This window comes from Micromys minutus (genome assembly GCF_963924665.1).
Source record: "Micromys minutus genome assembly, chromosome: 12".
Taxonomy (NCBI): domain Eukaryota; kingdom Metazoa; phylum Chordata; class Mammalia; order Rodentia; family Muridae; genus Micromys; species Micromys minutus.
In genome coordinates this window covers 27,785,501-27,807,253 of record NC_137981.1, presented here as the reverse complement: position 1 = coordinate 27,807,253, position 21,753 = coordinate 27,785,501, and the positions used below count along the sequence as shown (strand labels likewise).

General features: G+C 46.1%; 1 protein-coding gene across 1 annotated transcript in view; it reads left to right on the top strand.

Annotated features, from left to right (window-relative positions):
* GALNT15 (polypeptide N-acetylgalactosaminyltransferase 15) overlaps positions 1-18,592 on the top strand; it is a 32,828-nt gene extending 14,236 nt beyond the window's left edge. The window contains exons 3-10 of the mRNA XM_080926405.1: positions 2,052-2,256; positions 4,710-4,874; positions 5,595-5,712; positions 7,121-7,315; positions 9,477-9,608; positions 9,979-10,083; positions 12,642-12,785; positions 16,506-18,592. Of these exons, the coding sequence (XP_080782531.1) occupies positions 2,052-2,256; positions 4,710-4,874; positions 5,595-5,712; positions 7,121-7,315; positions 9,477-9,608; positions 9,979-10,083; positions 12,642-12,785; positions 16,506-16,652 (1,211 nt within the window). The 3' untranslated portion in view covers positions 16,653-18,592. The remainder of the gene's footprint in view (positions 1-2,051; positions 2,257-4,709; positions 4,875-5,594; positions 5,713-7,120; positions 7,316-9,476; positions 9,609-9,978; positions 10,084-12,641; positions 12,786-16,505) is intronic.
* The last annotated feature ends 3,161 nt before the right edge of the window (positions 18,593-21,753 follow it).

The window sequence follows — 21,753 nt, the reverse complement described above, 5'->3', positions numbered from 1 at the left end:
AGGTAGGTAGGTTGGTAGGTAGGTAGGTAGATAGATAGATAGATAGATAATGAATGGATGATGTGTGAATAAATGGATGGATGGATGGATGGATAGATTAGATAGATAAATAGATAGATAGATAGATAATTAGATAGATAGATAGATAGATAGATAATGAATGGATGATGTATGAATAAATGGATGGATGGATGGATGGATGGATAGATTAGATAGATAAATAGATAAATAGATAATTAGATAGATAGATAGATAGATAGATAGATAGATAGATAGATAGATATGATAATAATTAGTGAAAAAGAGGCCATGAATGTGAGGGGTACATGGGAGGGTTTAGGGGGAGAAAGGTACGGGAAGAAATGTTATAATTAAATTATAATCTCACAAGTAAAGCAAACAAAGGGCTGGGAAATGGTTCAGTGGTGGTGAAGTGATACCATCATCTGAGGGCCCACAATTTTAGAACTGATTGGGTCTTTGCTTGGGGATCAAAGTCCTCCATTCTTGCTCAATTTAATGACATTTAGCAGCCCCTCCCCCTGGCTTCAGGTGAAAGCTGAGCCCTTGCTGAGGTCTGCATAGCACCTCTAACAAGGGAGGATGGCAAGGAGGGGCTGAGCCTTTCTTGGTGCTGTTGTGGTAAAAACAGATCTGCAGTTATCAGTCCTGCATAAAGAGAGATTCCCCCAGAGCCACTCCAGAGAGGAGCTGAGTGCCCGGTCTCTTTCTCGAGCCACAAACTGCCTTCTCCCAGCTTTTCCCTTGCCAGACGGGAACCTTGCTCACATTCTCCACTGCCCAGTAAAATCATGACTCAACAATCAATAAGTTATCAACAGATTTGTATGTTAAGTTCTCAATCCACAATCTAGCCACACAATAACCTTAACAACCAGTTGACAAAGATATAAACCGCCTACCTATGTAAGATAAACCTATAGAAATCCATCCCTTAGAACGTATACATAGCTACCTATGGCTACTCAGAACCACGCTGAAGGAGAAGGGTCATCTTCATCTTCCATCTTGAATCTCCTCCTCCTTCCCAGTCTTTTCCCCAGCCTATCCTTCCTTCTCATCCAATGATAGGCTTCATCTTATCTTGGACCTGCCTTGTTGTATAATGACATCATCCTACATGGTGCTTTTTGAGGTTCTCCCATATTGAATTTGCCAGGTTAGCCATAGCAGAGGGTCAGAGCTGCTGGAGGCACTAAAATGGTGTACAGTGCACAAGACACATTTGGCTAGCATCTGTTGAGCTGTAGGCAGTAGGTATGCTGGGTAAAATTACCTAAAGACTCTTCAGGCACTGGCTAGGGCAGAGTCCTCCAAGGGCTGACCTGTTGTCCCTTCTTATCAACTGCTGAACTGACTCAGTTCCTGCTATGAATTCATGCTCTTTCTTCCCTCAATGAAAGATTATAGCCTGAAAATTGTAAAACAAAATAAACTCTTTCCTCCCCAAGTTTCTTTTTTGTTGTTATGTTTCTATCACAGTAGAAACCTGAGACAGGATTCCTCCCAAGTCCTCAGCTTCTGCCTTTCCCACCAAAGGGCATTTGATCCTTATTTAGCCCCTGAACCACAGCCTTTGCTTCCTTCCAAAAGTACACAACTAGAAGTAGCCCTGGTCTCTCATCTCTCTCCTCTTCTCAGACTCACCCTACCACTGGGATGAAACCTCTGGCACAAACATCTCAGGGGTTTACCAGCTACAAAGTTTTATGACTCTCAGGTTCTTAACCCCATTGTCCACTGTCTTAGTTTGGGTTCTCTGGATAAAAGCCTGCAGCTGGGGTGTAAGAGCGGGTTTTATTGGGTATACTCCCATTTGGAGAGCATTTACAAGGTCTTTTCCACTTTATCCCTCCTGGTGGTTTTAAGCCAACCCAAACCTTAGAAATGATCATCCTTTAATAAAACACTGGGGGCTGAGCGCCTGGTACTTGGTGTGGCTTCTAAGAGAATGATCTTTGTAATGCTCAGCACAGACCTGTTCGATGTGGCATTTGTGACCCCCATTGACAGGGACCTGTCAATTCCAGAACCACTGAAATCTGCTCTCAGTGACTATGTGGCCAAGCTGGAGGCTGTGAAGTTGCTCAGGAGCAACAAGAGGCTTGGCACCATCGGGGCCCGAATGCTGGGGGCCACCAGGGCCACAGGGGACGTGCTGGTTTTCATGGATGCCCACTGCGAGTGCCACCCTGGCTGGCTGGAGCCCCTCCTCAGCAGAATAGCTGATGACAGGTAATTCATTCTACATGGGATCTTCAGAGAAAAGAGTGGGTCTGGGAGAGATAGCCCATAGGGGCAGTCGCTCAAAGAACAGGGCAGCCCCCCGCCATTTGAGAAGTACTTTGTTCTCCACTATTTCCTATATATTCCAGATGCTTGACCCTTGAAGTAAGTATGGAGAGTTCCTCCTGGAAGGGAGGCTAGAGAACAGCCTTGAGATCAGCTTGTGTCATGCTCAAATGCAGCCAATCCTGTTGGGCTTCACATACCTTTGCCTTTGACAGAGGTTCCATTGATTGTAACACACCATGGGGGAACACATTTCTAAACTAGCCTAGACCACAGGCCATCCATGCCCAGGAAGAAGAACTAGATCCCCCCATCATTTGTCCTGACAACTCTCTTTGTTCCTCTGTATTACACACAGTGTGGTGATCTAACTAGGCCAAGTCCTGGGAGTGTGGAGTTGAGAGGGCTTCCACATCCCGTGGGTTAGCAGTGCTCTACCATCATGGTTCTTTTCCCATGCCCTCTTTCTCATCTCCAATGCCTCCTGAGCCTGACCCATCTATCATGTTCTCAATATAAATATCCTATTCGGGAAACCTAATCTTGGTAACTAGCTCACCTAGGAGTGCCAGGAAGGACCTCAGTCACCCACCATCCCTGCCCCTCAAGCAGTCCTGAGACATAGTAGGACCTCCCGGCTCCCAGCCAGATGGAGCTGTTAGATTAGAACTAGACCTCATGGTTCCAATTCTTGCACTCTGGTTTGATCTCATTTGAAGTTGTGGTTGAGCACACAGAAGAAAAAATATGTATGAACCAAGACAGACTCACTTGGCCCAATTCTATGATGAATATCTCTACCCACTCTTGGCCTGCATCCCGATAAAGAAAGCAGATGTGCAATAAGTTTAGCACCAGACTGAGGACAGGAGACATTCACCAAGCCTACAAGGAGGCCATCTTTGATTCTGTTGCATGTGTACTAGCTCTCTCAAAATTGTGAAGCCCTTGCTGATTGGAGGTTTTCTGGGCCATTCCCCATCTAATCCTCACCCTGACGTAACAGATGGGTGCCTTGGGGCACCTTGGAGATCACCTTGCCCTGCGTCGTGACTTTGTGTTAAAGAACATTTGGGAACCGAGATGTCTCATGCCCAGCTCTTCAGTGACTCCCCTCCCCATCCCATGAAGTGGCTCAGGGCACTTCTTTCCTGCTTCTGTTTCTTGGGGAGGGAACCTGAGGTTCAGAGAGGCAAAGCCATTTACAGAATGTGTAGGTCAGATGTCTGTCTGGTCAGACTGTCTGGTACCAAGTGTGATTTCTTCTTATGAACCACTGAAGCTATTCAAAGAGAGACAGTTCCTCCTGCCCTCTCTCTGGTGCTGGAACATGTTAAACATGGTTGTCACTCTTCATGTCCTCTCAGAATTAGTAGTCCTCATTGTAGGCTGAGAGGGGAATAGCCAAGCCTCTGCAACCCTTGGATGAAACCTGTGGAACTCCCTCTGGTACATACTGCTCCAACTCCTTTGTATCCGTCTTTCTCTGTTTTATGCATGCCCCCAGAGCCTTTGATCTTGGGATTTTAATGTTTGGGGGACTTCTCTTCACATGCCCACTGCTCTCTGAGATTGAACCATCTTTTTATCCTCCCATGGCCTCTTCATGACTTTTACTCACTTTTTCCTCTGGCCCACCTTGTCTAGGTCATTGAGAACCTGAGAGAAGCCACCTCTCAGCCACCTGAGTTCTCCTCTCTGGAGTATCCACACCATGGCACTCTGAGAACGGGGCAAGTCTAAGGCCCCCTTTCCTGATGTGTGTAAGACTCTGTCCTACCAGCTCTTCTAAGCTGCCTGACACTGCTCACAGCACACAACACAACACAACACAACACACCTTAGTGAAAGAAAAGCTGCTCTGTCCTTCGTGCAAGGGCTAGTTGCTGCTCTCTGAGAGAAAAAGGATCCCTGCTGCCTCTCAAGTCTGTATCAGGGGACATTCTGTCATCAGATGAAGACCCAGTGTCTCCAAAGGAGGACAAATTTCTAAGAGCCTCATTACCTAGGTGTAGTGGGAATATGAAGAGCAGTGTGGGAGCCATACAGCTGCTTTGAGCCGTAACTTCCTCCACTCCCTGGCCCAAGGATCTGGAGTCTGTTATCAACCCTGGTTCCCTGGTCCTGACATGTATCTTATTAAACCCAGTGTATCCAAAAGATAGTATCAGTGTGTAACCAATACATAATTATTTAAAGATTTTACATCCCCCCTTTTTCATAATAAATCTTCTAAATTGAGATTCTTACCTGGGACAAAGCACAGTTTCAAGTCCAACAGGTGTGAGTAGCCCGTGGTTGCTACACTGTACCAGAAGTGCATTACCTAGATCTTGTTTCTGTCCCCCAGCTAGTGAGTGATCTGCACCGTTGTCTGATCCTCTGGTTCTTTCCAGGAGCCGAGTAGTGTCTCCAGTTGTAGACGTGATTGACTGGAAGACACTTCGGTACTCTGCCTCCCAACTGCAGCGAGGGGTGCCGGACTGGAAGCTGGATTTCCGATGGGAGCCCTTGGGGGAGCAGGAGCAAAAAGCCCTTCCATCCCCCATCAGCCCTGTCAGGTGAGGTCCCGCTGCCTCCTTCCCTTCCCTGAGTTCACACTTGAACAGCAAGCTCTTTCACGTGTGTGCCAGCTTCCTAAGGGCTTCAAGCCTTCAAGACAGTACCACAGTCTGGGGGGTGGAGTGTTCAAAATACGAATCTGTGGGAGACGTTCCAGAGTCAAGTCATAACAAGAGAACCTGACTGCACCCCTTGGTGTGGACCCAGCAACTGCCTTCCTCTAACTAACCCCTTCCTCTCAGACATCTCTAGAGAAACTCAAGCGAATCACTGGTCCCTTCTATAGGAAAGGACCCGAGGACAGGCTATATGGGCCCAGACAAGCCGAGTTCCCTTATTCTCCAGTCTCGTTTGTAAGCATGTGTCTGTGTGAGGACATGCTGTATCTGCAGGTGCCACAAGCACCCAGAGGAGGGGCTCACACTGCCCAGAGCTGGAGTCACAGGCAAATGTGAGCTTCCTGACAAGGGTGTTACACTAAACTGGAGTCCTCTGGAAAAGCAGCAAGCACTCCACCCCTGAGCCTTCTCTCTAGCCCACAGTTCCTTTATAAAATCCTTGGATTCCAGACGTGTTTGCTCTGCTCCAGCCTGTGACTCAAAAGAGCTTCACCAGAGCCCAGAGTCATCAGTCCAAATCACTGGACCTGCCTCTGGGAAGCCCGGCCGTTTCTGTGCTTGAAGTGGAACTACAGTTTCCTACCTGGGTTCTCCGTGCAGGAGCCCTGTGGTGCCCCAAGAGGTGGTGGCTGTGGACAGACATTACTTCCAAAACACCGGAGCTTATGATCCCCTTCTGTCACCGTGGGGCAGTGACAATCTCGAGATGTCCTTCAAGGTAGGTCCTATGTCAACAGTGGATGTGGGTGGTAACTCTGGAGTCATGTATGTAGCTTGGGGTGTGCTGTTTCAGATAGGAATTAGGGATAAAGTTGTGGGCACATTATATAAAGCCATTACCGCATGGCATGTCAAACCTCCCTTCTCCCGCAGGCCAGATCTCTTATGACCTACCTTGATTTTACTCTCAGCCTCTTCTGTGAACTTGACCTTCAAAATCCTCTCAGGAGATGGTATACTATCAGGCTCTGCTCTTGGCGCAGAGAACTCAGAGCTTTTGGTACATTCTCAGTCTGCAGCCCCCTTAGTATCTAGGGCAGCGGTTCTCAACCTGATGGGTTCTGACCTCTCACAGGGGTCACCTAAGACCTTCAGAAAACACACATTCAGATTCATAGCAGTAGCAAAATGACAGCTGTGATATAGCAATGAAAATAATTTTATGATTGGGGGTCACCACAACATGAGAAACTGTATTAAAGGTGCAGCATTAGGAAGGTCTAGGGGATCATTTACAGCATCCACCAGGCAAATGTGAAACCACTCCTGCCACTGAGTAGTTACACCCGAAGACTGAGGACCTGTTGGGTGTAGCTCAGCCTCTCCGTCCTGGGAACTATGCTGGGTCTACTTGGCCATCTGTCCTAGAAACCATGCTGGATCCGGACAGCCACCGTCTTCACTGTCTGCTCCACACTGGTCCTAGCATTGTGCTTGCTGGTCAGTCACACTAACTGTCCAAAGTCCAACCCAAACAAGATACCCATCCTACAACATAGGCAGACCAATCTAATGTGGGTGTGTGAATTGTATCAGGCTTGTAGTTTGCATAATGACCAAGTTTGCTGCCTCTCTAACTAATGATAAATGTCTGCAGTGCCCTTTGAGTTCCCTGAGGTATCTTGGGGCGTAGGCATTGAGAACCCCATGCCTTGTGTGCTTTTTAGTTCTCAAACCAAGGCCTGTCTCAGCACTACTTTACAGTAATTTCTGTCACCAACTATAAAATGAAGGCTTCTTGTCCAATGAGCAGTGGGGAGCTGGGAGAAGCTTCTAGAAGGAGCGAAGGGGGGGGTGCTTTCATCTCTGGTGTCTGCGCAGCAGGAGGCAGCACTGGGTTTTAGGAATCCCCTAGTCACTGCAGACATATTTTCCTGAGAAAGCATTGCCTGGTGGGTGGGGGTGCTGACCGCTGAACTTCTTTGTAGACTGGACATGTTTCCAGGTAGTATGTTCAGGAAGTTGCATAGGTGTCAGCCATTACCTCTCATTCCAGTCTAGAAACTGCCCTCTGCTGCCCTGTCTTACTGCCCAAACTCTGGGCACTCTGGGCATTTGAAATAGTCACTGTGGCTCACTGACAGGGAGGTGGGAAGGAGAGAGCCACTCACCTTCTTCTGTGACAGGCCTGGCTCTGTGGAGGCTCTGTTGAAATCCTTCCCTGCTCTCGAGTGGGACACATCTACCGAAGCCAAGATGCCAGCTCCAGGACTGACCCTGAGGTCATCTTGAGGAACAAGATCCGCATTGCTGAGACCTGGCTATCATCCTTCAAAGAAACTTTCTACAGGCACATCCCAGAGGCCTTTGCCCTGAGTAAGGTAAGGAGGGACATAAGACCAGCTTAAGGTCAGCCAAGGGGGATCCACTCCCTTATTCCTGGCTTGAGCTTCCCTGACTTGACCCTCTAGAATGACCCTTCTCTCTGTTGGGGCTGTCCTCTGTCCCTGCCAGAACCTCCCTGGAGCATCACAGTTGACCTCTGTCTGGACTTCCCAGATTGTTATAAGATGCTGTGCCCTGAATGCGACCTTTCACTACAGAGCCCTAGGGGAGGTGGGCCCAAATAAGAGACAAACCACATCTCTGAGGGCCCTTTCATCTTGAGTGGTGCTCAGAGGTTAGGGAATATCCAAGACAAAGAACAGATCTGTGTATAAAAATAAATATAAAGCTCAAAAAAGCCACAGAAAGTTGAAGCTTTAACCATGTGATTAAATGCCCCTCAGAGTGCTCTGAGTTGGTCAGTTCCTGTGGAATGACATACAATACTGTGAGTCACAGGCTGGACCAGCATAGTCAGGACACCTCTCTCACCAGACCCTCACCAGCCCACTGCTAGACAGCACAGATGAAGGTGAGGTGCTCTGAAAGACCACATGCAGGGAAAGCCAGAAAAGATTAAGCCATGAAGGAGCCCCAGTACCCACTTTTCTTGAGATCCTTAGGATTTTTTTTTTAATTCAAATGAACTCTCTTCCCTACAACAGACAGCCTCCAGACAGTTCTCAGAAGTGTATCTGTGGCCTCTAGTAGGAGATGATATATCAAATTCCAACGCAGGCCCAAGCTCGAGGCAGACAAAATTCCCTCTGGATCCCAAGTATCACTCAGAGTAGTACCAGTTCCACACAAGGGAGAGACCCCACTACTGTAGCTCCTGGCTTGGTTTGTAAAGAAGGGTTGGAGATAAGAGGGTAATTCTCAGCAGGACTTACGTCTAGACACCCAGACGTCTGCTGCAACTGTGGTTGCCTGGAATCACTCAGGCATCAGAGGTTGGAAGAAGGTCCTGAAGCCGCTGCTGAGGGCTGAGCTGAAGAATTTAGTTTGCACACGGACAGTGGGAAAAAGGTCTCCTTCTGTGGAGTTCTATAGAGCACCATAGAGCAACCATGGCTTTTAGGTTCTGGGCTTCCTTAAAGCTAAAGCATCTTTTCTTTCCTCTTGTGTAATGGGTGTCAATTCAGTATTTTCTCTTTGCTTTCACATGACCCTTGTTAAGTGTCAATACACTTTCATTTATAAAGGAAAAGAATTAAATATATCCAGGCTTCTGATCTACCTGGGCCAACCTTCCATTAGACAGGCTCATTTAGAACACAGCATGTTGGATGTAGTCAGTCCAACACAGTATGTAAAGTATTTACAGCCAACTGGGCCCCTCTGTGCCTTACTGAAAACCAGAGACCACCAACGTGGAATCCTGGTGTGGCTATCACCCAACCACACCCACTCAAACCCACCGACACCCACTCCTCTTCTTCCCACTTCCTAGTCCCTCCTTCCTCACTGCCACTGTGCAGTATTTGGTTATTCCAACCCCTCCCTAAAGCCTCTCTCCCGGGGCATTTATTCTAACCTTCTACATGGGTTCCTTCATATCTTACCAAGCAGTCTAAAGCATTAAACTAGCATTGAGGGCCGGTGTTCACCCTGCTACAGTTGTTTATAAAGAACATCAACAGTAGGGGCCAGTGGAGCCTAAACCAGTGGCTCATCAATGGGGAAAACTGAGATTCAGGGAAGAAGCCAACTTGCCTCTCCTTGTAGCCCCCATCCTGAAACTTCCCAGAAGACTTCGTTGCCTCTGGACCAGTTCTTGCCTTTATAAGACCCATGGTCCAATCCAGGTAGAGCCCATATTTCTTCATACCCCCAGAGAAAACTCCTTAATAGACACGGTGGTCTCTGTAGGCTGAAGGTCTGTGAGAAGAGATAGTGCTGCCTCTAATTTTGGTGGTTCTATACCTCTTTCTAGAGACGATACTCAACTTTGTCTTCTAAACCTCTCTCAACATAGGACCCTTCCTCCTGTTGGCAATCCTGAGATGTGTGATGACTCTGTCCCAACCTTCTGCTCCTCCCTGTCTGTCCCAACCTTCTCCTCCTCGTCTATGTCTAGCCCCCCCCAACTGTGTGAGTTTGGGGGTGTAACTAGCTTTCCTGGCCTTATTCCCTATGCTCTCCCTCTACCTGCAGGTTGCAAAGCCAGACTGTACCGAGCGCCTGAAGCTGCAAAGGAGGCTGGGATGCCGGACATTCCACTGGTTTCTGGCCAATGTCTACCCTGAGCTGTACCCATCTGAGCACAGGCCCAGATTCTCTGGAAAGGCAAGGCATGGCCTGAGACAGGGGAGGGCACTTGTCAAGACAAGATCACTCATCCTCTACACTGGGCAACCGGTTATAGGCTCAGCAGGGTTTCAGAGGCCTTTGGACTTCCCCTCCCTGCCTTCCCTGCCAGCCCAAGGAAGGCAGCCATGTTTCCCTATAATCTATGTAAATCTATAGTCTGACTCCTGGAAGCTTCTGTCTTAAGTGGTTTGGGCTTGATTCATCTCAGTTTGACTGAACCAGGCACACTGGGAAAAGGTCTATAGAGAACAGGGGATTAGAACCTGTTTCACTGTAAATGTGAACTGCTTCGAGGCATCTTCACAGTGGAGGTCAAGTTCACATCTATGTGGATATCTATTTTCAGCTCCACAACACTGGATTTGACCTCTGTGCAGACTGTCAAGCAGAAGGTGACATCCTGGGCTGCCCCATGACACTGGCTCCTTGCAATAACAACCGGCAGCAACAGGTGGGTGATGCTACTTCTCGGGATGGCTATCATCCCAACTTATAAGTGGTGCTGTTTCCTAGGGTGCCCTCCAATTCCCCCCAGAGTAGCTCCTTTCTGTGGTCCCAGACTGGACCAGCATCAAAGAATGAAGCATCTCAGTTAGAAGGAATGAAGGGGCTACTTATTCATCCCTTGCATCTGCCACATGAAGAAACTGTGTCACAGATCCACCAGCCCAGGAATGCTCACCTCAGATCCTCCAGCATTGAGTCCAAGAGTCGGGATAGGCAAGAAGTGAGAAAGTCAGTGGAGAACCTAGATTCACATGGACCCCTTGGCCATTTGGAAGAATGCTGTGCTCTTTACAGTGTGTCTTACATACTTTAATTTTTCATCGTAGGAATAACCGTCCCAGGTAACAGAAAGCTGCCATACTGGCTGAGAGATCATGGGTCCGCTTCATCTCATAACCTGAATAACTTCTCCCTGTGGCCCGGGCCCAGATCTGGCTCAGTCTGTGGTAGGGGTTCTTTGAATTGAGCTGTCACACTCCAAAGCTGCCTAATGAGTTAAGTGAGTCGGGGAACCTGGGGTGAAGGAGGAAGCATCTCCATGGAAACATCTCCATAGGATGTTTGGGGCCCAGCCCTGCAGTGCAAGCCTAGGACATCTCTATGGGAAGCTGGTCCTAGCCTTCTAGTTGGAATCTAAAGTGCTAGGTGGGCTCAGAGCCTGGAGAGTACACAGGGAAGGAGTTGGCTCAGGTTGGTCTCTTACATCTTTTTACTTTACCATTTTTCCCTAAAATACCAGTGGGGATTCGTACATTAGTAAGTTTTCTCATCTCTATGATCTAAATACCTGACAGAAACATGGGAGGAAAGACTTTTTTTTTTTTTTTGTCTTCGTTTTTTAAGATGGCTGTCTCAAGAGGATTTCAGTTACTTTTGAAACATGAGGGAAAGGCATGGCGGTGGGGGTGGTGCAGGACAGGGGGCAGTGGGAGTGGCTTGTCTCTGGTGACATAGTATGAGGTATTTGGTAGCTTGCTCACATGGTGCAGAGTAAGCAACAGATAAAGCAAGCTAGGACCAGGGGCGGATATAACCTTCAGAAGGCTTGCCTCCAGAGACCAACTTCCACCAGCTAGGCCCCACCTCCTAAGGCTCCAAGGAGTTGGAGATGAGACTTCATATTACCCAGCTGTGACTGTCACAGGGAAGTCTGTCCTGGCAAAGGGACACTCAAAATGCCTCCCCCATGACCGCAAGGAAACGACAGGAAAATTATCTGCCACTACAGATGGGATTTTTGAATAGGAAAAAAAAATTACTCTCCCTTTGCCCACAGCTTGTTTCTGAGATGTGTTTAAGGTCCAAATTTATGCTAACTGTGCAGTTTTGGAATTAATTTTCAAGCAAGGCAGACCACTATATTTAATTTGCAAATTAGTAGGGCCTGATGCAAATGGAAGATGTGATTACTCTAATTCAGCCAGTGGCAGCAATGAATAAACTAAACAGATTGAATCAAGGTTGGCATAAAACCAACCTTTCTGGGCAAAGGGCTCACCTGCCTACGTGGGCTCTACACCATGATGCCAGGCCTGTCTCAGTCTCACAGCATAAAAAGAAGTTCCGGACTGTGTGACTCCCTGCCCCGGAAATCATCATCAGGGTTCACAGGGGTTCGAGGGATTCGAAAGCCCCATGAGTACGTATGGTCAAGGATCACACTAGAACCAGCTGCAGGGAGTCCGATCAACTTTACTTGGGGTGATCCAAGGCTCATATAATTTGGGGGATGGGGAGGTAGAAACATCCAGGACGAGCAAAAGTCGTTGGCTGATGGCTTCGGGTACCGAATTGTCCCATCAGCAATAGGGAATCATTTTAGGAATTTCCGGCGCTAGCTGAAAAGTTTAGGAAGTTGATCCTGTAACCTAACTGAGGCTACCTAATTGAGGCGTGGCGGGGGGGTTGAATTCTCCAGACAAGGTCAGAAAAGAAGCAGCCCTGTTAATGAAGGAAGTCTTCCATTACACACCAAGCCTCAGAAAACTATCTGCTCAGTGGTTTTCCCACAGACTGCATCTGGCAGGAGTAAACAGAAGATGGGGTTGCCAAAACATGTCCTCCAACGGTCAGCACAGGTCCCTCACAGTGAAAGCCCCTCTGTAAAAGTTCACACACTCCAGCTTCTATCAAACCCTGGAGGCAATGGGAACCACAGATACCACAGACAGCAGGAAATTAGTCAGGAGCAGGTAAGATGTAGCTAGAAGGAAATCAGCCTGGGCCTCAGAGAGGTCCCCTCACCTGGCCTTCCAGTAATGCGCACCCAGCACTTGCAGCCTTATCTACAGACAGGAAACAGGAGCGTGCGGATGTGGAAATAGAATCCTGAGAAAGGCCAGGATGCCTTTCTTGGTTCCTGAGCACCCAGGAAGAGGCTTTGTTGCTGCCCCTGTAGAATGTGAAAATGCTCTCTAGAACTCTTCTGTGCATTCCTTTGTCTCCCCTGGGCTCTGGACAGCGTGTCCTTTGGCTGTGCTAACTGCCACCCCCTCTGCCCAGAACCTGGAGCACACCAGCAGGAAGGAGATCCTCTTCGGCAGCCCCCTGCACCTGTGCTTCGACGTCAGCGGAGAGCAGGTGATTCTGCAGAACTGCACGGAGGAAGGCGCTGCCATCCATCAACAGCACTGGGACTTCCAGGAGGTAATTAACCCGTTCTGGAAATGCAGGTTGACCACACGGAACTTCTGGTCAGCCAGAACGCCTGGGCAGATTGGCCTTTTTAGCATGGCATCCTGGGCTTTTCCAAGACCTCAGATACTCTCCACAGTGGTACTTCTGTTGTTGGGGTCTCTGGTCCCCAGCCTCAGGAGACATACTGACTTGTCCCATGCTATTACAGATTATAAACTTGGATTAGCTTCGATGATGGAGCATGATCCACAAACAACCCTCTCAGTGGTGTAGATTTAGGAGTGGCACCATTTAAAGTTTAAAAGAAGTAGCTATTGAGATAGATAACTAGGAGGTTAAGAACACTGTTGCTCTTTAAGAGGACCCAGATTCAATTCCTCGCCTGCACTTGGAGGCTGGCAACTCTCTATAACTCTAGTTCAAGAGGATCTGCTGCCCTCTTCTGGCCTCTGCACAGTATGTGTTCATGCAGTCTCCTCTCCACATCCTTTCCGAGTTCAGTCAGGGAACCACAAGGCAAAGAGACACATATCTACATTTTTTTCTTCACATTCTGACTGAGAAGAAAGCAGTCAAAATTAGTGGAACTCCACACCAGTGATTCATAGAGCAGAAGAAAATCCCATCATAGAAAACTTAAGCTGAATTCCCAACAAGCAACAAAGACATAGATCAGTAAGACACACGTGGCAATATTTCCAGGCATCAAACTATGTGTCTGGAGATTTAGTTCAGTGGTCTAGAGCACTTGCCCATTTTACATAAGGCCCTGGGGGGGCAGTTTTCAAGAATATACATACATACTATGTTTGTGTGTGTGTGTGTGTGTGTGTGTGTGTGTGTGTGTATATATGTGTGTGTCTGTCTGTCTGCGTGTGTATGTGTGTGTGTAAGGTATTCTTCAACCAAGAAAAGAATGAGGCATTATTCTTGGTGGACTATTTATAACATAAAAGTGCTGCAAAAAACCTAAGAATCCATCATGGCTGGACACACATCTATCCTAAAGCTTATTTCTTAGGTACGACCACTTATCTTCTGGGAGTAATTCCAAGTAGTGAAATATGACTCAGCCTTAAAGTGAAAGTTCTGTCATGTGGCACAAATTGTAGTGACCCTGGAGAACATTAGGCTAGATTAAATAACATACACACAAACGTACACATGCATGCATGCGTGCACACACGCACTTGCTCACACACACACACCCAAACTGCATCATTTCACCATATGTATTTTATGTGAAGCAGTTAAAGTCTTAGAAACATCAAGTGAACAGTGCTTATCTGTGGCTGAAGAAGGAAGAATTATTGCTCAATGAGAAGAAAATATTTCCACAAGGAAAAAGTTATGGAAAACTAACATTTAATATTTCTCAACTTTAGGATTGAAAATGCTTAAAAACTAACAGGTTTTAGTATGTTTTTACTACAGTAAAAAGAAAGGAAAAAAAACATTGTAGTACTAGTTTTTGCCTCAACATGAATAAATCTGGAAAACATGCCAAAGGAAGGAGGCTAGTTATAAAGGAACAATTGTGCTTATATGAGTTTATACATATTTCACAATTGTACAACCGTTCTAATATGAAACGTCTAGAATAGGAAATTCGCCGATTAGTTACAGATTAGTTAAGAATGAAATTCAGCTCTTTATTTGAGCATGTGAAAGGCAAATGCCTTTTTATGAGTGAATTTTAATAATAGCCAATCATGAGTCTTTGATTATACCTTGTGGAGGATGACCCAGAGAATCTTTGCCTGCCCCGTTTGATTCTCTTGAATTTTTCTAGTTCTTCAGGGGTTGGTTCTCCCTCTGTCCCAGCTGATCCAGATCACTCTGGAAGGGGTTCACAGCCTGTTCTCCTTTCCTGTCAGAACAAATGCAGAGCCTTTCTCCCAAAATAGCATCACATCCTTGAGGCAGTAACTGGAAAATCCTTTAGCTTGACCTCACTCTCAGAAGAATAATAGTATAACCACAAAACCCAAAGTCACACTTATTTTGATAATTAAAACAATTCCAAGCAAATAAAGCAAACTAAACAAATGCTGTCTGTGCCTATTTAAACCCAGAATTCTTGTGGATGCCACGTTCAAAGAATTTGAGTAATCCTGCAAGATTTATTTCCTAGAGCGTTTCTTCATTCAATCTCCCTTGTATCCTTTAAATGTTTATTGGAGGCAGGAGCCTTCGCTCCGCCTTCCTCCACTACACAGCAGGGGAGTCCAGAGTCCCAGAGCTGAGACTCCCCGGAGTTTTTGTTTAAGGTTCCCCGAGCTGGAGCCACCACGTGACTCACTCCTCTAGCCGAGAAACCAATTTCCTCCTCTTTGTAGACCTGCATCACTGGGAATGTGTGATCAGTCCAAGAATTACTAAAATAGTGGACTCTCGCCTACCACTCGCATGCCATCCGTTGCGTGTAGTTTTTAAAACACACTACCACCTTTGCCTGGGGTCTCGGCCCTGGCTCTGGTCCCTCCCGACTGCCTTTTGTTCTACCCTGCTTAGCTCCAGGATCGGCAGCTGCCAGCCCTAACCTAGCTTCCTTTTCTACCCGCCTTTGCTCCAGGAGCAGTTGAGTTACCAGCCCACTCCTGAGACCACAGTTAAGAGACACACGGACAGCTTTATTACTTCAGAGTTTGCCTGCTAGGCACAATTGCTGGGCGCAGAGAACTCCCACCTGGAAAGGCGTGTCCTTATCAATGTATTATTGTCTCTCCTTCCACCCTAAACATAGTGGCTTAGATCAGCTAGCCTCTGCCAACATCCTTGGCCATCCGCACAGGCCCTTGCTGCCCCCAAGCGAGGCCTTATATGAATGCGGCATCCTTTTTCCTCCAAAGCATAGCAAAAAAAAGCCTCTCTTCTCTTCCTTTTCTCTTACCTTCTGCCCAGAAATTGGCTCCCGTCTTCTTTATTGACAAATCAAGAACCAATTAGGAACTAGACTTTAGTATCAGCACCTCCCCTTACACATACTACAGAAAGAAGATTGCTGATTCTCTGGCTAGAAGGAAGACAGAAGGGCATATGACTGCTACTGGGTACTGGTGTCTTGGCAGTGATGGAAATAGTCTGGAATATGCTAAAGACAACGAGGTTGTGCATTTTAAACAGTCTGTATCTTGGAATATCTCAACAATGTAGAAAAATTTATAACATTGTGACTAAAGCTGTTTAATTTTGTAAAGAAATCTTTTTTTTTTTTTTTCTTGAGAGGGCAGCGTTAAGGTTGATATTAAATCTGCTAGTTATACCTTTCGTATGTCTCTTGGGCAAGGCTAGTCTGAGTAGACCTTCAGGATACCCTCAGTCTTGCTCGCTTCTGCAACCTGGTGGCCACAATGTCAAATTGCAGGTTTTGCACAGTGGTGCTGCTGAACCCTGTGGAAAGCTGACTCAGAAATGCAATGGTAACAGTGGCTCTAACAACACAGCAGGAAGACTGGACACGCCCTGACCAGAGTTATCCTGACCAAAACTTTCTAAGAAATGACAGGATCATATAAATACAAATAATTGAGCTTATGACCCCATGGGCTTGAGTGACGTCTAAAAGTTAGGGTTAGTTGAATTCTATTTTCTATTAACTAACAATCCTACTATCCCTTCCAGGCTAGTTCACACCACCACAGTTAGTCTTTAATGCTCAGCAAAGATCTTTAAAAATGTCGTTCGTTGATGACTCTCAGGAACTGGGCTCCTTCTTTCTCTTTTCAGGATGGAATGATCATCCACGTTCTTTCCGGAAAATGCATGGAAGCTGGGGTTCGGCCAAGCACTAAGGATTTGTACTTAAGTCAGTGTGATGGTAAAGTCAGTCAGCTGTGGCGATTTGACCAGACCCACCCTGTGGATGAACGATGAGTAACCTTGACAGAGAGCAAACAGATGCTTGGCATCACATTTCTCTGCCCCTCTATGTCCTGAGCCAGCCCCTGGTGTCTGGGCTTCTGGAAAAGAAGAGAAGAAATTCCATTATAACAAACAAACAACAACAAACATAGAAAATCTCTCCAGGTACCTTATGTCATTGTTGACTGTTTTTTATTGTTTGGTTTGGTTTTACAAGACATGGAGGGTTTCTCTGTATATCCCTGGCTGTCCTGATACTCACTCTGTAGACCAGACTGGCCTGAAACTCATAGCAATCCACCTGCCTCTGCCTCCTGAGTGCTGCGACTAAGAGATCCACCACCACCTGGCAATGTTGGCTACTTTTCTTTTTTTTTCAGAAAGAGAAACAGTGGATTCATTGTCTTCATCACCAGATGTGATTATCACCAAGGGGAAGAGTCTTCCTCAGCCCCCTCCCCACTCCCTGCCCACACTGAGCACTTAACATTCCCTTTTATCCCTGACTGTGGGAAGAGGCATAGCATTGTCTGACAGCACTTCTGGGAGACATCAAATCCAGTAAATAAATTTCCCGTAGCCTTCGCTCAGTGTATGTGGCCAGTCGTGAAAGTTAGACAGGGAGCTGTGCCAACTGCCTGGCAGCCCCAACCTTCTGACTCGGCTTACTAGCCTACGTTTCATGTTCATTCGTTGAACCCGAGCTCAAAAGGAAGCAGAGCGGTACAGGGAGGAATGGAGTGGGGCTGGGAAGGAGACAGGAAAGAGATTTGATCCAACCATCCAGCTTAGCACTGCCCACTGAGGAATCAGCAGACCTGGTTAAGGTGTTTTCATCTTCCGGACAGTTTCCCTTGAAACTTTCTACCTCCATTCACACCTGCTCTAGCTCTTCCCTAGCTCACAGGCAGAATTCCCTGCAATATATTCTTTCTCGGGTCGGCAGTGCTGGAAGCATCAACACATCCGAGCATGCTCACAAGCAAAGGTGCTACGGGAGATAACGTCTCTTAGTGCCCAATTAGGAGAGCCGCCTTAGCTCAATGAGAAATAGCAACTTCTGAAAGGGGGAAACCCAAACTCTTTACAAGGCAAAAGAGATCTAGTAAATGTCCCTGAGGTTTGGCCTGTCACCTATGAGCCTATAACAATTGCTCAAGACCCTCTAAATGTGGCTTATGGTTAAATACTCACATGGTTGAGGGAAATCCACCACAACCAGAGAAGAACCTAGGCTCAGCCATTGCTGAGTGAGTTAGGATGCTGTTGAGGAAAAAAAAATTCTTGGCCATTTCTTTCTGAATGGAATTAGCTTTCTATATGGTAAGCTTAGAAACTTCCCATTAAAAAATGCCCCTGTCCTCTGGACTGTCTCCGAACACAGTTGTTTCAAATAAGAACTGGAGAAAACCTGTGGGTTCTGAAATTCCTGAGTAATATCTGTTACTTCTCCAACTTCCAAATCAATGGTCACTGTTTCTCTAGCCTTGGGGTCATTCCAGAGTGACGCTATCTAATATCATGACCACAAATCCAGTGTGGCCATTTTGATGAAAATTCACCACAACTTTGGAAATTTTCAAACAGTTCCTTGACTGGACTGGCACTTCGGGAGTTCAGTAGCCACCTGTGGCAAATGGCTACTGAAGCTGAGAACACAGTTATAAAATGGCGCACCATCACAAGCAGCAGTCCTTGCTAGCACTAGATAGATTCAGCCCCTAGAGAGGGAAGAGATTTGGGCCACCATTTTCTTGCTTCAGACCTGTCTGCATTTAAAACAAATTCTTCTAACATAATGAGGCTGGGATGGGGCTAAAATTTTTCAAAGGACAACCTTGTAAAGGGTGGTAATGGTTGAAGAATATTTTAAAAGATCTTTATGTTGGAATGAACTCTATTATTAGCATTGTGAGTAGCTGAAGTTGTTGGGATAAATTAATATAGCTAAATAAAAGACTAAATTCTGTTGTGTATGTTCTGGTGATTAACTAAAGGACCCAGATGGCTCATTGCTTAATTGTTTTAACAAAACAAGAGTGTGGTATTTCTTGTATCCTTAACTATCCCCGTGATTTATTATTTTATTACAAAAATGGCCATCAACTCAGTCCCTGGCTGGTACTTCTGAATTTAAACAGAACAGACGCTTCTTCTTGCTTCTGAAAAACAGTCTCCTCACAGTGAAACTAGTTCATTGGGTTCTTATCAATGGTCTGCGTAGGAGGAGTTGGCAGTGAATTAATCTGAATTCTGAGTTTGATTTTGCCTGTCTTTCTAAATTTTATGACTCCTTAAAGCAGGAGTTGTTTTTTTACTTCTCTCACAAAGCCCAGCGCCATTATTAAGGATCCTACTAGTGTGGGTGGAGAGAAACAAGCACCCACCAGGTCACAGACAGATGTCAGTCCAGAAGGAGAATGACGTGGTCCACTTCTGCCTCGATGTGATAAACCTGTAGCAAAGTCAGAGTTCCAACTTCCTCAGATATCTGGAGGACCCAGGACCCTCAATGCTGCTGCTGACCAGGACTCAACATTTCTAAGGTTACAGTGCCACACTTACCCTGAAGGAGCTCCATTTTCTTTTTCTTTTTTAAAATTTTATTTATTGTATATAAGTGCACTGTAGCTGTCTTCAGACACACCAGAAGAGGGCATCGGATCTCATTACAGACGGTTGTGAGACACTATGTGGTTGCAGGGATTTGAACTCAGGACCTCTGGAAGAGCACTCAGTGTTCCTAACCACTGAGCCATCTCTCCAGTCAGGTGCTCAGGGGTGAAGAACACGTACTGCTCTTACAGAGGACCTGAGCTCTGTTCTCAGCACCCACACAGGGAAACTCACAACCACTCTTAATTCCATACCCTCTTCCTTGGTGTACCTATATACCCATCCCACAGATGCACACACATATAAATAATTAAAAATTAAATAAAATACATTTTTTAAATCTTTTAATAGGGTAGTAGGAGGGGCTGAATAAATACAAAGCTGACAGGTAAACCCATTGCAGCTGAGACATAGAAAAGGCTTTGAACTTTTCTAAAGTGTCACCTTTATGAGAGATCACCAGGAAAGGACTGCTCGCCCACACTGCCTCAAGCACAGACCATTAGCACATTACTTGCAGCTTATGGCTACATTTACATATGGTCCAAAAGAACCTGAGCAGCTGTTCTGAAAGTTATGAAAGTCTTGGCCTTCTCAGATGCATCACTGACATGTCCTACAGGTCCAAGAGACAGCCTGGAGCAGCCAGGATGCAGAAACACCACCCATCCTGCAATCTCCAGCTCTGGTCACATGACTGTTGTGTGACTATTGTGAGAGCTGTTAGTTCCCGCTGCAGTATATTCATCCCGTTCTCCCGTCTAGTTAGCCTGGGAGAACACCTGTCGGGCCAATCAACACATTCACATGGATTTGTCACTAAGAAATGAAGTGACCTGAGAGTGGAAATGTATGAGCCTTCAGCAGCCTTAGTTTCTGCTTATGACCCTAGGACAGAGAATTAGAGAGGAGAGGAAGATGGGGTAGACTTCCTGACTTACACAGAGAGGGTAATACAAACCTAGACGGGGTCGGAAAATGGAGGGACCAAAAGGCTGGGCAGGCTGGGTGAACGCCAGTCCGACTGAGTGTTTTGAGCAAACAGGACCACAAAGCCGGAGACAGAAGCAGGAGGAACTAATATAGGTCCCTCCCACACACCACTGAATGCTGCCAATCGGGATAAAGCACTTCAGTGAACCGGCGATGTAAAGTTATGTTAGCCTGTGGACAACAGTGGGGTTGGAAATGCTCCTGTGCCAGGACCAACAGCAGTATCTTGTTGGTGAGACCACAGTCTCCTAAAAGTACTCAGCTACCTGCTGCTGTGCAGAAAGGCCTAGGGGGCGGGGTGGGGTGGAGAGTAAACAAGCGATCAGAGTTGTGTTTAAATAAAACTGTTTCCAAAAGTATCTGACTGTTCCAATCCCTGTAGTTTCCTCTCTCCTGGACTGGGATATTTAACCCAGCTGCAGAAGATTATGGATTCTATATATTTAAAAAACAGAAACAAAGCAAAACCAAGAAATGTTACCAAAGAAACCATGAATGTTCCTGGGTATGGTGGCTGGTGATTTTAATCCAGTGTTTTGACAGTTTAAGGCAGAAGGCTTGTTCTAAGGCAGCTTGAACTAGATTGAATCCTGTTTCAAAAACACCAGGAAAGGAGGAAGAAGGAGGGAGGAAGGGAATAAGGAGAGAAAAGTTATAATTAAGATACTACCAGATTACAAACGTTAAATGTATGAGTGCTGTGATATACCTTAATAAAATTATTAGAAAAAGAAACTTTAAGGACTGGAGAGATGGTTCAGTGGTTAACAGCACCGACTGCTCTTCCAGAGGTCCTGAGTTCAATTCCCAGTAACCACATGGTGGCTCCCAACCATCTGTAATGGGATCTGATGCCCTCTTCTGGTGTGTCTGAAGACAACAATGGTGTACTCATAAATAAAATAAATTAAATAAATCTTTAAAAAAAGAAAAGAAAAAAGAAACCTTTTGAAGGGAAAACAGCAACACCAAAATGGCTCTTATCATTACTAAGACAATCAAAGCCAATAACAAAACAGCAATGAGGAGAACGAGGTTCTCACTGTAAGTAGACCCTAACTGAGTTGAGATACAGGAATAACACTTGTGGAAGCAGGAGGATCAGACGTCCTGAGTCATCCTGGATTTGAGAGTTTGAAGGCAGCCTAGGATACATGAGACCATGTCTCTGTCTCTGTCTCTGTCTCTGTCTCTCTCTCTCTCTCTCTCTCTCTCTCTCTCTCTCTCTCTCTCTCACACACACACACACACACACACACACACACACTGGAAACAAGCAAATAAAATTAAAAAAAAAATCAAAGTAACAAAACTCTGATGCCTGGCTTTCTCTCTTTGGAAGACTTGCAAATTTCAGGTTTTGGTTAGACAGGTTAAGGAACACATGCTTTCCTAACAAGACTAGAAGCGTTTTCTTGATTGACAGTTGGTGGGAGGGACCCAGCCCAGTGTGGGCAATACCATCCTGGGCAGGTGGTTTTGGGATGCATAATAAATAAAACTG